Here is a 17,027-nt window from a genome sequence, read left to right on the forward strand (position 1 = left end):
TTAGATGAAGTGGATCCATCCGTTCTCCCACTCACGCGGAGGGGAGATCTTAAACCTGTGGCGTCGCACTTTATAGTTGTTCCCGTTATTGTTGTCCCAATACTCATCCCCACCTACACAATACCTAATGGCAAACTGCAAGGTCCCTCCACCTTCGAGAAACGTCGGGGTGATGATCTTGAAAGCGAATTGGTCAGTCGCACCGTCGCTTGACTGTGGGACATAAGATGCTAGACTGTCCATGAAGGTTATCCAGTTGTTGAGAGAATATCTCAGATAGACGCTTTTCTCGAAAGCCAGGTTTAACACCCGCACAAACCCTGAAAAACTGAATTCGTCTGCTTCGACACTTTCTAACAACACATTCACTTCTTTCACCTTATCTTTAAAGCCAGGCAATGTCCCAGGGTTCGTGAATTGGAATTCCATGAACATGGACTGGGTCGGTCCCCTGGGGAACTTATCGAAGTTGTCCAGGCGGAGTGGACTTCTGTTGAATTTGGCTATGATGCGATCCGGGACTTCGGGCATGTCTGTATCGTCGAAATGCTTCACGGAGGTGAGCTCCAGACCCAGAGAGTCGGCGAACCGAACCGTTTTCTGGCTGGTTGGACTCCTGGTGCGGGAGATTTCTAGCTTGGCTCTCTCTATGGGGGTCGGCAGGGACTTGCACCTCCGGCGCAGGTTCGGACTCTGCGGAGGTTTGAGGAAGGATTCTCTGCCTCTTGGTCTCTCATCCACCACATGGTTCTCGATGGACTCGCAGGTACCGTTCATCATGTCTATCTCATCCCCGTCGTCTAGTCTAGGATTTGCCGCCGCCAAGCTCCCGAACAGCCCCGCTATGCAGCTGTAGTTCCTCGGGAGGCAGTTCTTGGGAGGCAGCATGACTACGGCAGGATGCACAGCCTCGGTTTCCATAAAGCGGGAGAGTCCGGTTTGATTCTGCAGAATCGATGTGGTCGTGATCAGAGAAGCCAAGACTGCAAGAAGCCGTCAAGTGGCACAGCCAAACGCACGGATAGGCGCCGTCCGCGCGTCAGATGGTGACACTGTGCAACTCTGGACCAATAATGGCCAAGCTGCGAGTGCACTTAGAACTCAACACAAAGAGAGACTCCCTGCAGTCACTGTAAATTTCATTCACTCGCACGAAATTCGTTCATTATTAAAATGATAACATATGGGATTCCCTTATCACAGTGCGTCCGCTACGTTTCCAGTGGCATAGCGTCACGTTTCGTATATGCCGCTCTATGCTAGGGGCTGTAGTGAGAAAAGGAAGTAGTCTCTGGCAGGAACGTTACGTGCCGAATTGCATGTTCCATTTTGGCCACCATCCAAAGCGCACAGACAACTACCTTATTTAAAGGATTATAACAAGCGTTAGGGTGAATTCATTCTGGCCACTGATGAGACCAGGCAGTTTCTAAAAGAATGCTACAATACGTAGCCTAGACTATAGACATATCATAAGGCTGATACATCCCCCACATGTATACAGTAGCTATACATCCTTTCAAAGTTGAGAATCATCTATATCTGCGTATAGCCCTATTCAAATGTACTTATTAGTATGATTTCGTAACAGGTCATACTTCATCGGGTTGCCTTAAAGCCACACACTGTAAAATGATATAATCCAAAATAGGCTTCGGGAGTGCTCAATTAATGACATTACATTATACATTATGTGTTTAAAAAGTCTAGGCTATGTGACAACAAAAACATTTGGTCATGAGGTATCCTATTTGAAATTACTGCACGGCATCTACATGCACGGTGGACGAATAATAATTTATGAGAGGAGACAATGTTGGAAATACAGCAGGTTTTTGTAACAAGATGCTGACAGGCGAGGATTAAAAAATGGTTCCATGTTCTTATGTAATGAGACTGCCTGCTTCTGGAGCAGCTGTCTCTCTACTACTGTCTCACGCCCCCTCCCGTTTTCCACAACGTCACTTCCATCTTAGCCCGGCCTCTTGTAGTGGTGTTGTCATGACAGCGGCGTTCTAGCTCCTCTACAAACCTGAGCACACCTTTGTTTGGGGTTGTCTGTGAGCTGCAAAACTGTGTGATAAATATTTGATAAACCGTTCTTGTTGGACTATAACGACCTAAAAGGAGCCAGTGCTTGAATGCCAGTGCTTGTGAGAAAAAAATGACGACCTCCACCGTCTGTAGGGTAAGTGTCACTTTCAGAATTCACAGAGTGTGAATTTTAGCCGAGAAAAAGCTTCTTCATGTTTGATCAGTGTGGCTTTTATGTGTTTTCCATTTTAACAAGTTTGGTCTCTTGATCATAGTTAGACAACTCTATTGTGGAAGCTTCTTGTTAATGTGTCACAGATACTGTTATAGGCACTATCAAGTGATTTGTAAATTATGTGTCCACTCTAGTTTACAATGATAGCTTCTCCATGGGTTTTGACTGCATACATTTCCTTATCCTCTGTGCACTAATCAATACAAACTGGCAGTATCAATGATGAGTGTTTATCAGCTAATAAAGATGTATTTTTTCCAATAACAGATTTCACCCTGAAAGGCTTATCTCATAATGGAGTGTTACCAGCCGCTTGTAGAAGTGGCCGATGAGAGAAGTGTGGCAGTGGAGGACACATCATGGGACCAGATCTGCCAACTGCCCGACAAAGGCCATGTCAATGCCCTTCTGGATATCAGCGAGGACACCTCCTTCAAAGACCAGGAGCCATATGAGTTCCTCTGTCTACCTGGTTGGGATGAAGCTGTGAGTAGTAGTAATTCACAGTTCTTCCACTGTCCAACAACTCTTCAATATAAACTGAAACTACCTTGATAAGTAGACATTAAACAAATGTGAGATGCTGCTGTTTTTTGTTTGGCTCTGTTTTGATACTTATTATAACTGTTAGTACAATCTCATTGTGTGTCCAGAGATGTGTGGACATATAGAAAACCTATAGAAATACACAGTATGTGAATTCAAATGTGTAATTGACGGTTGCATTTGTTGTTGAGACAGATCCAAGGCTGGGGCAGGACTCCTCCACTGGCCTGCCTGTTTCAGACCCAACGGAGAGGGAAGAGGACCAAGACTGGAGACCCAGAGCACCACTGCCTCCTGTGTGTGGACATGAAGTTCTCAGAGCCCCCTGACTCCCCTGAGTCCTGCTGTGAGTCCACCCAGGAGCCCTGGGGCAAAAACACTCCCTCCACCCTGGAGGACCTCCTGAACAAATCCTACACACACACCTCTAGTGTCTCCTCATCACAGAAGGACTCCTCCTCCCCTGAGTCACCAGCCCTCCGAGTGCTGCGCAAAGCCACACAGCAACTCACGCTGGGAGATCAGATGAAGGAGGAGGGGAAGCTGGGTGAGCTGAGTGACTATGTGCCTGGCTCGGCCCCTTCACAAACCAACCTCCCAGTGTCAGAGTGTCCCCTAATGAGGGACAGGAACGTAACGCTGATCATTAACAGCTTTGCTGTCTTACCGCCTGTCAAAGCCTCTCAGCCGAGACACCTGAAGATCCCCGTCCTGCTCAGGAGGGCCACAGCCGCCTCGGGACACAGCCCTGCAGACGGGCAGAACACAGAGGCCGAGTCCGGTGGCGTCGCCCCCGCGGAGGAGAGCGAAGGTGTTGAGAGAGGAGGGGAAATGAGAGCAGACACTGTCCTAGACACAGGCTCACTGACTGAGGACGCCTACCATGGATCCCTCACCTCCAAGTACTGGCCCTCTCAGCAGAGCAACCACCTGCTCTCCGCTTTCAGCTTCCCCGTCCCAAAAAGGTACGACGCGGCCCTCACCACCCTAGCCGAACCCCTGCCCCGTGCCACCTACCCCCTGGGCAGGCACCTCAAGCAGGAACCCAGACCAGAGCTCCGCACCGGAAGTGGCCACAGACTCTACATTGGACTGAAGACCAAGAGCATGAGGCGTGCAGAGCCCCAGCTGCCCATTCTTTTTGGGACCAGGGTCCCCATCCCAGCCTCAACTCAGAGACTGCTGTGAACAGAGACTGTTCCCTCTGGACTTTCTCCTCATACCTCAACTTTCCCAGTCCCTGTGGGTTTGTGATTAAAGAAAGCTTTCTGCGAGATATATTCATATCTTTTACATGACTCTGATGTGAATTCGGATATGAATCTGATTATTAAAAGCTGTAAATGAATTGAAAACTGAACTTGCATTCAAGACCAAGTATGGGTAATCATGTTAGTTATTCTGTGACTAAAGGTTATTCAGGAGGTAATCTACAGCTAATTTAGCATAATCACAAACGCTGAAACCACTAACATCATCATTATGAAATGAATGACTCCAATGACTATGCACGTGTTATCGCTCGTTTAGCTCAACATGTTGCATGTGCTTTCATTGCTGTGCTCCCTGGTGCTCACAAGTGCTCTTCTTGTTACCCAGCAACTATGCTACCTCCTCTGAAAAGCAGTGTTGTAGGTCTGTGCTCCCTCATGCATGTTAAATGTTCACCAAAAATTAAAAGAGAGGTTTTACACACATCCAATATAGTCAGAGGAGCAGAAGACACAAATAAAAATAAATTAATTAAAAAAACGGTTATGCTTCTCTAGTGATTTAATCAAGACAGTGACACAGACAAACAATGTATTGTTTGACCTACCTGATGAAGACCATGTAGGACAAAACGTTTGTTTGCACCGTCTTGATTAACGCACTGGGGCAGCAAAACAGTATCAAGCAGCCGTTATGCTCATGTCAGAACCCCACTGTGCTCATCTCCTCAGTATGACAAAACATTATCTCAATTGCCAAATCTCCTGTTACCTTTCTAATGAAGTGGGCAATAATGGTCTTGCCCCAACCCATGCGGGGCTGTCACGATGACTCTGTGACTAACTCTGTGATTCTGAGGGTCAGTGACAGGAATGGGTGGAGATGTGGAAATAGTTTAGGTTTTAGGTCTTTTAGGTTTCCATCTTCAAGAATTGCAATAATATGTATTGAAACTGACTTATGATAGTAAATAGGAAACAAACTTGCAATGTACTGCCATGCCATACTAATCCAGGTGAAAATGTTTACCTAACAAATAGCCTGTTGAATTGTCCATGTGAAATGTGGAATATGTAGTGTAAGTTCAACAATTATATTCAACCATCAATAAAATATATGCTTCAACTTGATTACATTCTAATGTTGCTGGTAATTTCATCAATAAAGAATCGACTATAAGTTGCCATATACAGTGCCCTGCGTAAGTAATCAGTGTAAGCATTTTTGCTTTTTTTGGCTCTATACTCCAGAAGTTTGGATTTGAAATCAAACAAAATGGGTAGCAGACTTTTGGGGTGTAGAGCCAAAAGAAGAAAAAATGCTTCACTGTCCCATTACTTCCACATGGCACTGTATGATATACATATTCAAGTTAATTCAATGAGAGCTGAGGTGTAGTTTGTTTTTCATTACTTTATTGACCGTCTGCTGCATAGCTTCAACATGACAAGCAACAAGGCAATCTTTACAACCCTCTACACCAGGGGACGCTGGTGAAGGCAGAAATCGGAGGATGAGGTCTTGTAATGCATGGAATGGAATGAGGAATGATATCAAAACACATCGTTTGATACTATTCCTCAATCCATTCCATGCATTACAATGAGCCCGTCCACCGATTTCTACCTCCACCAGCCTCCCCTGCTCTACATGTTTAGGCAACAGAAATACAGTCGGACTAAGGCTGCAAACAGAAATACAACTGAAAGACAATCTCTTGGCACAAAGACTGCATGCACTCTTTACAGAGAAAAACAAAATGACAGTTGACACCTTTATGTAGGCTACTATACATGTATATAAAGCAAGGCATTTTGTCCTCAGCATTATTATAATCAAGTTCAAGAACCATAAATTAAATAAGAAGTCATGTTACAGTACGATACAATATATTGTTATGAAATGTCTAATAATAATAATATATTGTAAAAAGGAAACAGTCCTGTCCCAGTTTCTTTTGGATGCAGTGAAAAAACACAGCCATGTTATGGATGGGCACCATGCCAGGTACATTCTGCAGGTTCTAGGTAGAATTATAAACAATGTTGCTTTTGACAAAATACTGCATAGCATTCTTGAGACAGCATTTTGAAAATACAAATCATAAAAGGCATTCTAATTTCGTGCAAAAAAAATAACATGTTGAAAATAAGAGGTACAGAAAGTGAACTCAACATGCAAAAGATAGTCAAAATAATGTTAAATATTTGTCCTTATTTTGTCTTTTCGGAACACAAACTTTACACACTTTATTCCTGAACTCCTCCTTTCCTTTCAAAGCAGCATAGTGTATGACTGACCAACAGAAGCGTCCAAAAATACATAAATAATGTAAAATACTTGGTTTAAGGCACCAACGTAACAAAATGTAACATGGAAAAATACTCAAAACTTGGAGAGCTCTTAATACAGGTCACATTCAACCAACATGTCTTTACAAAGATGTCATAGATCAAAGCATGACAGGGTGCCTGTGCAAATGAGGTAACTTGGGTAACAAGTAGTGTAATGACACCAACAACTATGACCAATACAGTAAGATTTACAGTAGATTGTTCAAGAGAAGTTTCACAAGATTTTACATTGATACAAAAATGCACTATTCAGTCAGCTGAGTTCAGTGTGGCTTAATGTGGGCAGAATCAGGTGGAGAGCATACACAATCACAATCTACTCACAGTGACAAGAGAGTAACTGAACCTAAAACGTTTGTACATTATTGTACCACTGTATTCATTACAGCCAGCTTATTAATAAATCAAAGACGATGACAGTCTAGTCTGCTAGCTAACGGACTCATAGTGACCTGGTTTGGTGGAAGAGAGTAGTCCTCAGATAAAAAGGTGACTTAACAAGACTGCACTTCACAATCACATCGGAACAATGGGTGTGAGGCAACCCGCAGAATTTCTCTTAGCAATTCACTACTAATTTGTGCCACATCAAAACTGCCTGAAGCAATTCCATGGCAATAGGATTAGTGAAAGGCTCTCAAGGCATCGCCTTCACTTTCTCACAGCAAACAAGACAGCTAGCATTAGTGCTTTAACTTTGAAATGTTGGAGTAAACTGGCTTTTCAGACAACATAAAGGCTATCAAAGAAGTCATATGTTTTTTGTGCAAATAAACATGTAAACTGGTTGTGGTTGTGGGGTAGGGGGTTGATAAATCATGTCCATTAATTAATAAAGTGCTGCTGAGCTATCAGGGAACTGGGAATGGTACCCCTTTGGAATGTTCTTAGGCTTGCTAAAGTCACACTTCTAAGACTCACTTCACCTAAACCACCATAGGTAGACGACTGTATAGAGATGAAGCGAAGCCCAGGCCTCCCAGGGAGAGGCAGAAGGAACCAGAAACCCATCTGCAGGGTTTGAGGACAATTGTCCTTGTAGGTGGGCCTTCAGCTGTTGGGTTTCTCTGCATGCTGAAAGAGGGCGAACAGCTCCTCACACGTCTGCGTCTCCACCGAGCTGAAGTGGGACTCCATGTTCCAGGCCATGTCAGCGGACAGAAAGTCATCCATGACAGTCTGTGTTTCGTTGCTGATCAGGAAGAGATGACCAAGTCCATCGGAGGTGCTGGTTATGGTCTGTGTCTCTGTGCTGCTCAGGAGCCTTGTCTGGTCACCGTGGGAGATGGCGAGCGGGGTGTGGGGAGGTGGCGGTGGTGAGGAGGAGCGGAGGTCGGTCTGCGTCTCGGTGTCGGAGGACTCTGTGCTCATGGAGAAGCTGGATTGGTGCAGGATGCTGCTCAGGGGCATGTGGCCGCCGGCGCTCAGGAGGATGTTGAGGTCCGTCTGGGTGTGAGTGTCAAACATCTCCAGCTCCAGGTCATTGGCCTGGGCCCGGCCTGCCCCCTCACCCTGGCTTAGGCCCTCCAGGAGGAAGAAGTCTGTCTGGGTCTGGATGTCGAGGGACTCCAGCGGTGTGTCAGCACCCAGCCCACCAAGCTCGCTCTCCTCGGTCTGTGTCTGAATATGAGCTGCGTTCAGGAACTCCTCAAAGTCAAAGTCGATACCTGCGTGCTGCTCCTGAGGACCCAGGCCCGGGCCGCAGCTTGAGGAGCTGTCTGTCAACGCCTGGTCGCCTGATAAAGAGTGACCCGTCATGCTGTCAGACAGAATGTTCTCTAGGTCATTGAACAGGGCCATGGTCTGGGTCTGGTTGTCTGCCACGCTGTTCGAGTGAAGCTCGTCCGTCTGCACACTGAAACACATAGCCCCTGATGACTTCTCGTCGGCATAGAGACTGTTACCAGTGGCAGCGAGCGAGTCTTCCACAGTGTGGGCTCTGAAGGGTCCGTTTCTCAGTCCAGTCTGTGTGGATACGCTCAGTGAGTCGCTGTCGAACAGGTCTGAGCACATGATGGCCTGGTCCATTTGAACCCGGTCCTCCAGCCCACCCAGGGGGCGGCTGGTCTGGGTTTGCCTGGTGATGTAGGGAGAGGAGGAGCAGGGCAGCTGGCTGAGAATGTGGGTTTCTGTCTGAGCTCCGATGGTGGAGGTGGCTTTGGCCTTGGAGGGGAATGTCTGAGTCTCCACACTGACCGGCAGCAAGACCTGGGCGCTCACACTGATGTCTGTCTGGGCACCGGAAGACACTGAGGACTCACCTATGGAGCACACACCCATCCCTATTCCCACTCCCACTCCCATAGGCACCCTGGACAGGTAGGATATGTCTGTCTGGATGTTGGTGGAGGTGCTCCTCCCTCTGTGGCCTCCCAGAGCGCTGGCAGGGTCATCAGCAGAGCCCACAGGCTCCAGACTAACCTGCACCCCTGTGCTGATGGGTCCCAGGCTGGAGCGAGAGGCAGGCATGCTATCTCTGAAGCCCAGAGTCTTAGCATCCAAGTGTGGCACCATGGCCCCCATAGACTGGGGTAGGAGGTGGAGTGTGCTGAAGGAGCCATGGCTGTCTACAGCCAGCACCACAGACCTCAGAGCCCCACTTTCTGTGGAGGGGAGCAGGACAGGCAGATGGGCTAGCTGCATTAGTGGGACATTCACCAGGGCCATCTTTGGCTTGGGAAGGAGGAGCTTCTGGAGGTGTTTGGGAGGGTTTTGGGTCTGTTTGACAGAGTCTGGAGTGTGGCAGAACCTGTCAGACTGGAGAGACCCCTCTGAGAGCTCCCCGTCAGTACTTATGATCTGATACGTCGACTCGTTGGGTTTGACCTTCGCAGCACCGCTGATCAATTTATCCATCTTTCGCTTTTTCACTGGTGGATACCTGAGATACAGGACACAGGACAGCATATATCAAGCAGCTAGCTAGCAGACACATAAACAAACCTTAACAGATGCCAATTTCAGTGTGATTCAATGGCAGTCCTCAAGCCCCCCTGTGCATGCGTGTTTTCCAATTGTATTCAATGGACATTCTTCACTGTGGTGTGTGGTGTACCTGTGTTCTGTTGGGACCTCGTGGCCAGTCCTGTAGATATGTGACAGTAACGCCGCCCTGCTGGCGTAAGGGCAGCCACACGTGCAGCGGTAGGTCTTCCCACAGTCCTCTATGTGTCGCCTCAGGTCCCACTCTGTGCTGTAGCCATTATTGCACTTGGAGCACTTGTGCTTCTTCTCCGCATGCATCTTCATAAAGTGCTGGCAAAGAGCAGATAAAGAACACAATTGAAGTAGAGGGGATGGAGACACCCATCATACATGTGAGAACAATAGCAATAGCATTGGATGTGCTCTTCATAGATTTTACTTAAAAAGGCCCTATACTGAGATCATCATAATTGTTCTCATACATTGAGGAGACCACAGGGGAGATTCAATTGGAGAACTCTCTGGAAAATGATGAGGGGGAAACCCAGGGAGAACTGTGTGTCACTTGTGTTTTTTCCGCTCATTAAACAACCCCCATGAGCCTTTAGACGACCCATGCTGACGTTATGTGGGGCTGTCTGTGGTACCTGTTTAACCAGTGAGAACTGGGAGAAGGGTCTGCTAGGGCCTCTGGGACAGCCCTCGATGGGACAACAGTAGAGCTTCTGGGACCCCTTCATATCCTTCCTGATGGTGGGGTTCACAAGACCATCCTGCAACAGAGATTAAGAGAGAGGGAAGGAGATATTAAGTTATGGTCAGACGTGATCATAATGAAGCAAAATATGTTTTTCATTGTACAAAATTGGCTTTGAGCAAATTTCTCTTTCAGAACTATTAATGTGTTGTGCAGTCTCTAAGATGACCAGAGGTGCAAGCGTGATTCATCCACACAAATCAAAGACCATGTTAGTATGCTGAGCTAAAGCCTAGGCATTAATTCTGAGCCATCACAAGCCTTCAGTCCCCAAACAAGGTTAGTCAAAGAACCTCCCCAACATAATGGATTAATCTTATTTAGTTCTCAGACAAGCAGAGCAGCATGTTAACGATTAGTGATAGTCATGCTTTCCAAAATTGAAGGCAATTACGTTCAGTACAGTACCAAATAATACAAAATACACATCAAAATGCCAGCATGAATCAAAAGAGTTTCATAGGGGAATACACATTATGCAACAGTCAGTCTAGTATGAGAAGGCCTATGTCTGACTTTTAAATGGGTTGAGATTAAAGTAATTATCTTAACAGCACATTGAGCTCACTTGCTCTCCAGCGTGCTACATCATCTCACTCCAGGCAGTCCCTGGATAGTGTTGCTGAGGCAGCTGTCAGCACATTGCATTAAACTGATGGAACAGCATGATGCTTATGTAAGGGCACAACACTGAAACAGAGCTCGGTATGCCTTACAGGGCACAGAAAGACCTCAGCGTCATCAACCTCCCCAACAGCCATCATTATCAGCAGCATCGCGACATTACAATGGCCAGGGTCACCTAGGCTACATCTACTACAGCGTAGGGGGAGATAACTACATCCGGTTTTCTATAGGCTATTATCATCATACACAGATTTCAAAGGGTAGGAACACATTGTTCTCTCCGTTAATTGCTCTCTGCTACCCTGTCTGTCTGTCTGTCTGTCTGTGTGGTAGTGCCTGGCAGTAGATGAACAAGCGGCTACAGTTTACAGCAGAGAAGCAGGTTAAGATTCAAGCTGGCGTTTGTTCTGGGCCAGACCACAGTCCCTCTGAACTTCCCTGCATGATACTCCATTATCCCCTCCCTGCAGACAGGCGCAGGCAGACACAGTGCAGTCAGTCATACAGGCAGGGCAGTTCTTGCTTTGTTTTTATCTCACATCATGCAGTGTAGGGCTGGGGTGTGACAGATTGGAGAATCAGACTGATAATATTGCAGGGTCATGCAGTGAGTGTTAGAATCTGGCGTAAACAGCCATGTATCTAACATAACCCAAATAACATCTAATTCTGCTTCCATTAATAATGCAACGTATGGCCGCTGTGTGAGCAGCTGAGGCAGAGGAAGGCTTTCCTGTCCTGTCCTGTCCTGTCAGCTGGGGTAGCATTACCCCATACTGTCAGCCCTTTAACGCAGCCATGGACATCTAAGACCATGCTCACTCGACACCATTTTGTTCAAAGATTGACATTGTGTTCCCTTCATGGGCTGCTGCACCATGCATTTCTCCCCCATCTCTCCATCTCTCTCGTTCTTCTGCATTCTGTAAGTTCAGTACTTGAAATGGTAAGCAGTCTTAGCTGGAGACATGAGAGGCAGGAGCTGCTGGAGTGCTTACAGTATAAGACTTAAGCTAATTCAAATTCAAACGTTCACCTTTTAAACAAAGACCTTAGTCTGTAGCAAGACAAAAGACAAGCTATCCCAGCGGAGAAAAGCATTCATCTGAGGGAGACTGGAATCACTAGGCCTCCCACGGGTTGTTGAAACTAGTACACAGTATGCATTTTGGATAGAATGGAACCTTTGTAGAAGAGGATGAAGACTTTTCCCAAGATCCTGATAACATTAGTACACCTCTTCTACCACAATGAAATCACGATGTGTCATTTCATGCTTCATGTTTTCCAGAGACAGATTTAATAACTTTGTTGAGGTGACTGTTGAATGACTTGCGTGTGCGTTCCGATCTTCCGCCGTAGATTGAAAACCCATCTCTTCAAGCTACATCTCAACAGTCCCTCCTAAAGACTGCTTCACCCTCACTACCCCCCCCTATACTAACCCTAACCCCGAGACCTCCTCTCCCCTGCTACCCCCCTGTACAAGTTCTCTCCTGCTAATAAAATATATTTAGAAAAAAAGAAAAAAAGAGCCTACTGGCATTACGACTGCCAATGGCCCCTGGTGTGAGCATTGATTACTTTGTCTTATGATGACTGTTGGATAGATGATTCACTTACTTAAACAAATGTATTATTGTAAGTCGCTTTGGATAAAGGCGTCTGCTAAATGCCATAAATGTAAATGTAAATGTGTGGGCATGAGTTTGATTGGCTTACATGAAACTCATGAATGGTAGCTGATTACTGACATCATAATCAACATATGATATGATATGTCCATGTATATCAACTAATTAAAACAATATCGAATTGTAAAATAACAAAACATTAAATCAATGTGACAGCAACATGTTGGCACACGACCATTCTCAATACCAATGATATGGAAATTGAAGCATTTTATATTGTTGCCAAAGCAGTTCAGCAAGATCATTTGTCAGGCTAGTCAACTTGGAGGAAATCTTAAGAAATTAATTGAGCCATCTCTGATGACTTGCATTTTCCAAGTGTTTGCCTTAAACTAGGGTTAGCATGCTAACGTTAGACAGGTACACATTATTCAGTTCAGTTAATAAATGAGGCAGTGAAGGTTAGCCTCCTTTATAAATTGCTTAGAAACCAGCAGCTAGCAACTACCTTTATTCTGTGTGACTTCACAAGATGCATGTTCAAGGCTGGCGTGTTCGGGAGAATCTTGCCACATCCTTCCACTGTGCAGAGGATATTGGTCCGCACTTCTTTGGTTAGCTCCATGATCGACGGCTTTATGATCTCTCGCGGCTGTGAGAGGGGTTCTTCGCTGCATTTTGGATTGCCGATAGAAGCGTTGTCGTTGCAATATGCTTTCCCCGAAGCAGAGGCAGCCATGATTCTGTTGACAACTGGTAGACAAGCGCCCACCGCCTCAACTGCTCCTGCTGCACAACAAGCAGCAGAAGCACAAAAATACGAGGGACGTAGCGTCCACTTCCGGGAGACCTTTCTTAGCAACAGGCCCATCCCACTCAAGCGTCCTGCGTGCGTGAGTCTGCGTGAGTGCGTGTTGGTGTGTTTGGCATCTTCTTAGCACATTTAGAGCCGGTTTCACAGACAAGGCTTAAACCTAGTCCTGGACTAAATCACACTTGCAATGTAAAATCTCCATTGAAGATGTTTTTTTTAGTCTACGATTAGGCTTAGTCTGTGTATGTGAAACCGGCCCTTAATGTGTGTAGAATAATTGTTTCTTTGTACAAAGAAACGTTTAAATGACTGTTGAATGACATGAAAAGTGTTCATGTTTTATTTGGCTATTTCTTTATGAACACACACATTTGCATTGGCAAATAATACAAAAAAATGCTTTATTGGTACTGTATCTCCAGTTGAGAACAGGGGAGACTGAACTACACAAAATTGTACTGGCAAGTAGGCTTCACATAAAACAGCTATAATTTTGTTTTACAGCAGCACACTACTTTGGCGATATCTGTTTGGGGTAAATGGGGTCATCTATGTTTCAAAGGTTAAATATCCACATGTTAATACACAAAATATATACAAATTGACATACAATTGTACACAACCCGGGTTGTTGTGGTCACTACAAATATGTCTGTGGGCTGGAAATGACCGGTGACAGAATCATGAATGACAGAATCATCATGACAGAAAATCTCAAAGTCTATCAATAAAAAAATATGGCATAAAATATCAGATGAACATGTCTCTAGGTGGTCAGATTTTTGGATGGGGGGGGTTGTGAGGGGCCCAGGCTCTTATCTGTGATGACAAAGTGGTTCCTTCCTTTCTGGGTGATGGATGACAGCAGGGTGGTGACTGGGGTGGAGGCCATCCCTGTCAAACACAAGCAAAAGCAATTACTGAAACGCAGACCCAGAAACCACACAGCCTCCTGAATGACAGGAAACAAATAACACAGCAACTCGGGGAGAATAATATGAAAGATGCAATGAATGTCAGTCATGGTATCTCTGCCCCCTTGTGGCCACAGATGGAGTTGAAGAGAAAAACTGTAGCTACACCAAAAATCAGCACATCTATAACCAACATAACATGTCATTTGAAAATATGAATGGCTTTAACTAGCACATCTCTCAATAGTGTACAATATAGCTAGTTTTAACCATTGGTGCTACTGTACCGGCCCTGACTATAGGATGTTGCGTTTTCCATTTGAAGATATGAAAGATCTGTATGTTCTACCTGAAGACACACAATGCCTGAGTGACTCCAGGAGGTTTGTGCTGGCAAACTTCACCACGGCTCTGAAGGGCTCTTCCCTGTCTGTCATGACCTGGTTAGTGTTATCTCTGAACTTGGTCTCCAACTGAGGAGAGAACAGAACATGTGATCTTTACTACAGGTCACACAGCACAGCAGGCATATCCATGGTCTGACATCATCTTTTGTGAATTATGATACAACCCCAGGTATTCAATCCTTGTACCTTGTAGACAGCAGTTTGCAGTTTAGGCAGTGTCCCATCGCCAAAGGTTTCACAGGCCATCTGAAGTCTGTTTGCTGCATTCTCAACATGTTCATTCTCTATATTGGGGTCTATAAACAGAAAATAGAATCTCATTGAAACAAACCACATGAAAAACACTTTTGCCACCAACTAAAATGAAGTTTACAAATATCTGTAGTACAAGTTATACTTTACAAAGTTGTTGTGCTGCATTTCATCCTCACAATTGGCTCTGGTTTGTAGTCATGATTTCTAATGTACACATTATAACTTTATGCCTTAATGATGAAAACATACGTGTAGGGGGTGGATTCTTCTCTTGAAGAGGATTTGAGTACTTGGTTGGAAACACCTATGAATGAAGGAACAGATATAATATAAAAGCCTCTTCAGTAAGTAATTAGCTAAACATGGAAAACCAGCAGTAAGCACCTTTGTATGGTATGGAGGGGGGGGGGGGTGTCCCCTTATGATGTATCAGACATGGTGCAAGCTTGCTGTACCTGTTGGTACTGCCTCATCAGCAGGTCCTTGACGGCAGTGAGGTTCCGTCCACTGAGGTGAGCATCTTTTATAGAGCTGTATCTGGTGGCCAGAACCAAGGCCTGCAGGGCAGAACAGTTTATTAAGAGCAGGGGGATTGCAATAGGTCTAGCATTTCATATGTTACACAACACACTGTAGGATGGCATTGTGATAGGGGAGAACTGGGAGTTTGATTTGACCTCTTCTCACCTGGTTGAACAGAGGCTTATGCTTTGCAGTCAGATTGCAGACAAAGACATAAGGAGTCTGGAGATGGTGGACGATGTATGTTGGTTTTAGGTGGTTAGGTCGTGTAAAGTTGTCACCCCAGGCAATCCGTATCCATATGGCCTCATCTGTGTGCTTCTTGATTTTGATAGAAACCTTGTATGTAAAGACGAATGCAGTTTGATATTGAATGGGAGTTGGCGCACATACAGTACTCATGGGCCATTATACTAGGTAACCATTTCACTCAACAGGCAAATATGTATTTGGAGATGCCAATAATGCAGGAGGCAACATTGTGTCTCAGTCTTTCTAGGCATGTGTGGATTCTCAGCGATGCTGATGAGCTCACTTACATGGCTGATGAGTTCTGAAAGGTGGGCTTTGAACTGCTCCTTGAACTGGGTCAGTTCTATGGAGAGTGCATCTTCTGGGGAGAGAAGAACCAGAAACTGGTGGTGAATGGAACCGCCAATAGGCAATTTTGAATTGTCAACCTCTAAAAGGAGTGTCTTGAATTTGTTTATGTATTTATTCTGGGCAAGTCCCTACAAGTGTTAGGGAGTTTTATTTACCCGCTGCATCAAGGAGCTGGAAGGCATGCCACATCCCCATGTAAGGATTCTCAATGACATCTGAAAAGCATTGGTAAGACGTTGCCCATTACACTACATTCTGATGGATACGAGCATCATTGGAAAGATTGGTTATCATTAGGGATGCACCGATATACAAAGGTAAACACGTTGACAGCTCCACTGGTCATTGACCAGTAGGTTCTCCAATTAAAAAAACATTCAATCAATAACACTCACAGATCATCTCGAGTTCCGTGATATGTTTAACTGCCAAGCCATTCTCCTACGAAGGACAAAGTCATGAGTCAGAAAAGTATGCCGGCTGAACAAGTGTCACTTAGCAAGCTTCTACGGTCATTTGATTTGAAAGTAAATGACCATTAGCATTATGACTGTCTGCCACATGCTAACAGCTAGCTGTGAGTGAAAGCATATTTATTTGCTGGGTACCTCACAAAGAGCGAGTAGATTCTCCGTAAACAACGACTTTGGTTGTGTAAAGTCCAGTGTTTGCTGCTGCTCCCTTGACAAATGAGTCCATTTGTTTAGCGTAGTGCTTAGCATTTGAGAGGGAATTCGTCGTACCAGACGTTGTAATAAACATTTCGTGGAGTCATTCATGCTTGCTTTCTATAAGAGACATGCAACGTTCACCGAAACTACGTTTTATTTGCAACAATGTCTAAAAGCGTTTTAAACTATGTAAGACACAGAGAGAGGTTCTGTTTTGGTAGAAACGCGATTTGGAAACAGACCGCCTAACAGAGACATGAACGGACCAATCAGAATCACCAGGGGTCAAGTTTGTGGTATCGTTATTTCCTGTTCGTGTTTATTTTCACAACACGTGTACATTAAAGAGGAAATGTTTGTCTCACTATACGCATACCAGTATAAACTGACGCAAAAAATTGTTTAAAATGAATAAAAATCAGTTCTGATATTTTGTTGAGATTATACAGGAAGTACTTTCAAAAAATGTTTTCCCGCTTGGTAGCTCCACGGTAGGCCTACAGCGCCGTCTACTGGA

General features: G+C 45.1%; 3 protein-coding genes across 3 annotated transcripts; all 3 read right to left on the reverse strand.

The window, feature by feature from the left end:
- Window positions 1-921, reverse strand: LOC310819648 (protein phosphatase 1 regulatory subunit 3E; the record flags this gene model as incomplete). Its single annotated transcript, XM_083690970.1, has 1 exon — window positions 1-921. One exon carries the CDS (start codon window positions 919-921, stop codon window positions 1-3), a length of 921 nt encoding a protein of 306 aa, XP_083547096.1.
- A 4,699-nt stretch (window positions 922-5,620) lies between these two features.
- Window positions 5,621-12,962, reverse strand: atmin (ATM interactor). The gene is made up of 4 exons (XM_083691036.1): window positions 12,833-12,962; window positions 9,954-10,079; window positions 9,437-9,636; window positions 5,621-9,262 (listed from the first exon to the last, which is right to left on the reverse strand). Exons 1-4 carry the CDS (start codon window positions 12,947-12,949, stop codon window positions 7,432-7,434), a joined length of 2,274 nt encoding a protein of 757 aa, XP_083547162.1. The 5' UTR covers window positions 12,950-12,962; the 3' UTR covers window positions 5,621-7,431.
- Window positions 12,963-13,514: 552 nt separating this feature from the next.
- Window positions 13,515-16,645, reverse strand: cenpn (centromere protein N). The gene is made up of 10 exons (XM_083691325.1): window positions 16,448-16,645; window positions 16,235-16,280; window positions 15,995-16,054; window positions 15,776-15,849; window positions 15,402-15,575; window positions 15,170-15,271; window positions 14,964-15,018; window positions 14,646-14,755; window positions 14,402-14,525; window positions 13,515-14,032 (listed from the first exon to the last, which is right to left on the reverse strand). The coding sequence occupies exons 1-10, from the start codon at window positions 16,616-16,618 to the stop codon at window positions 13,905-13,907; spliced, it is 1,044 nt and encodes a 347-aa protein (XP_083547451.1). The 5' UTR covers window positions 16,619-16,645; the 3' UTR covers window positions 13,515-13,904.
- Between the last annotated feature and the right edge of the window lie 382 nt (window positions 16,646-17,027).

The sequence above is a fragment of the Argentina silus genome, assembly GCF_951799395.1.
Source record: "Argentina silus genome assembly, chromosome: 19".
Classification (NCBI taxonomy): Eukaryota; Metazoa; Chordata; class Actinopteri; order Argentiniformes; family Argentinidae; genus Argentina; species Argentina silus.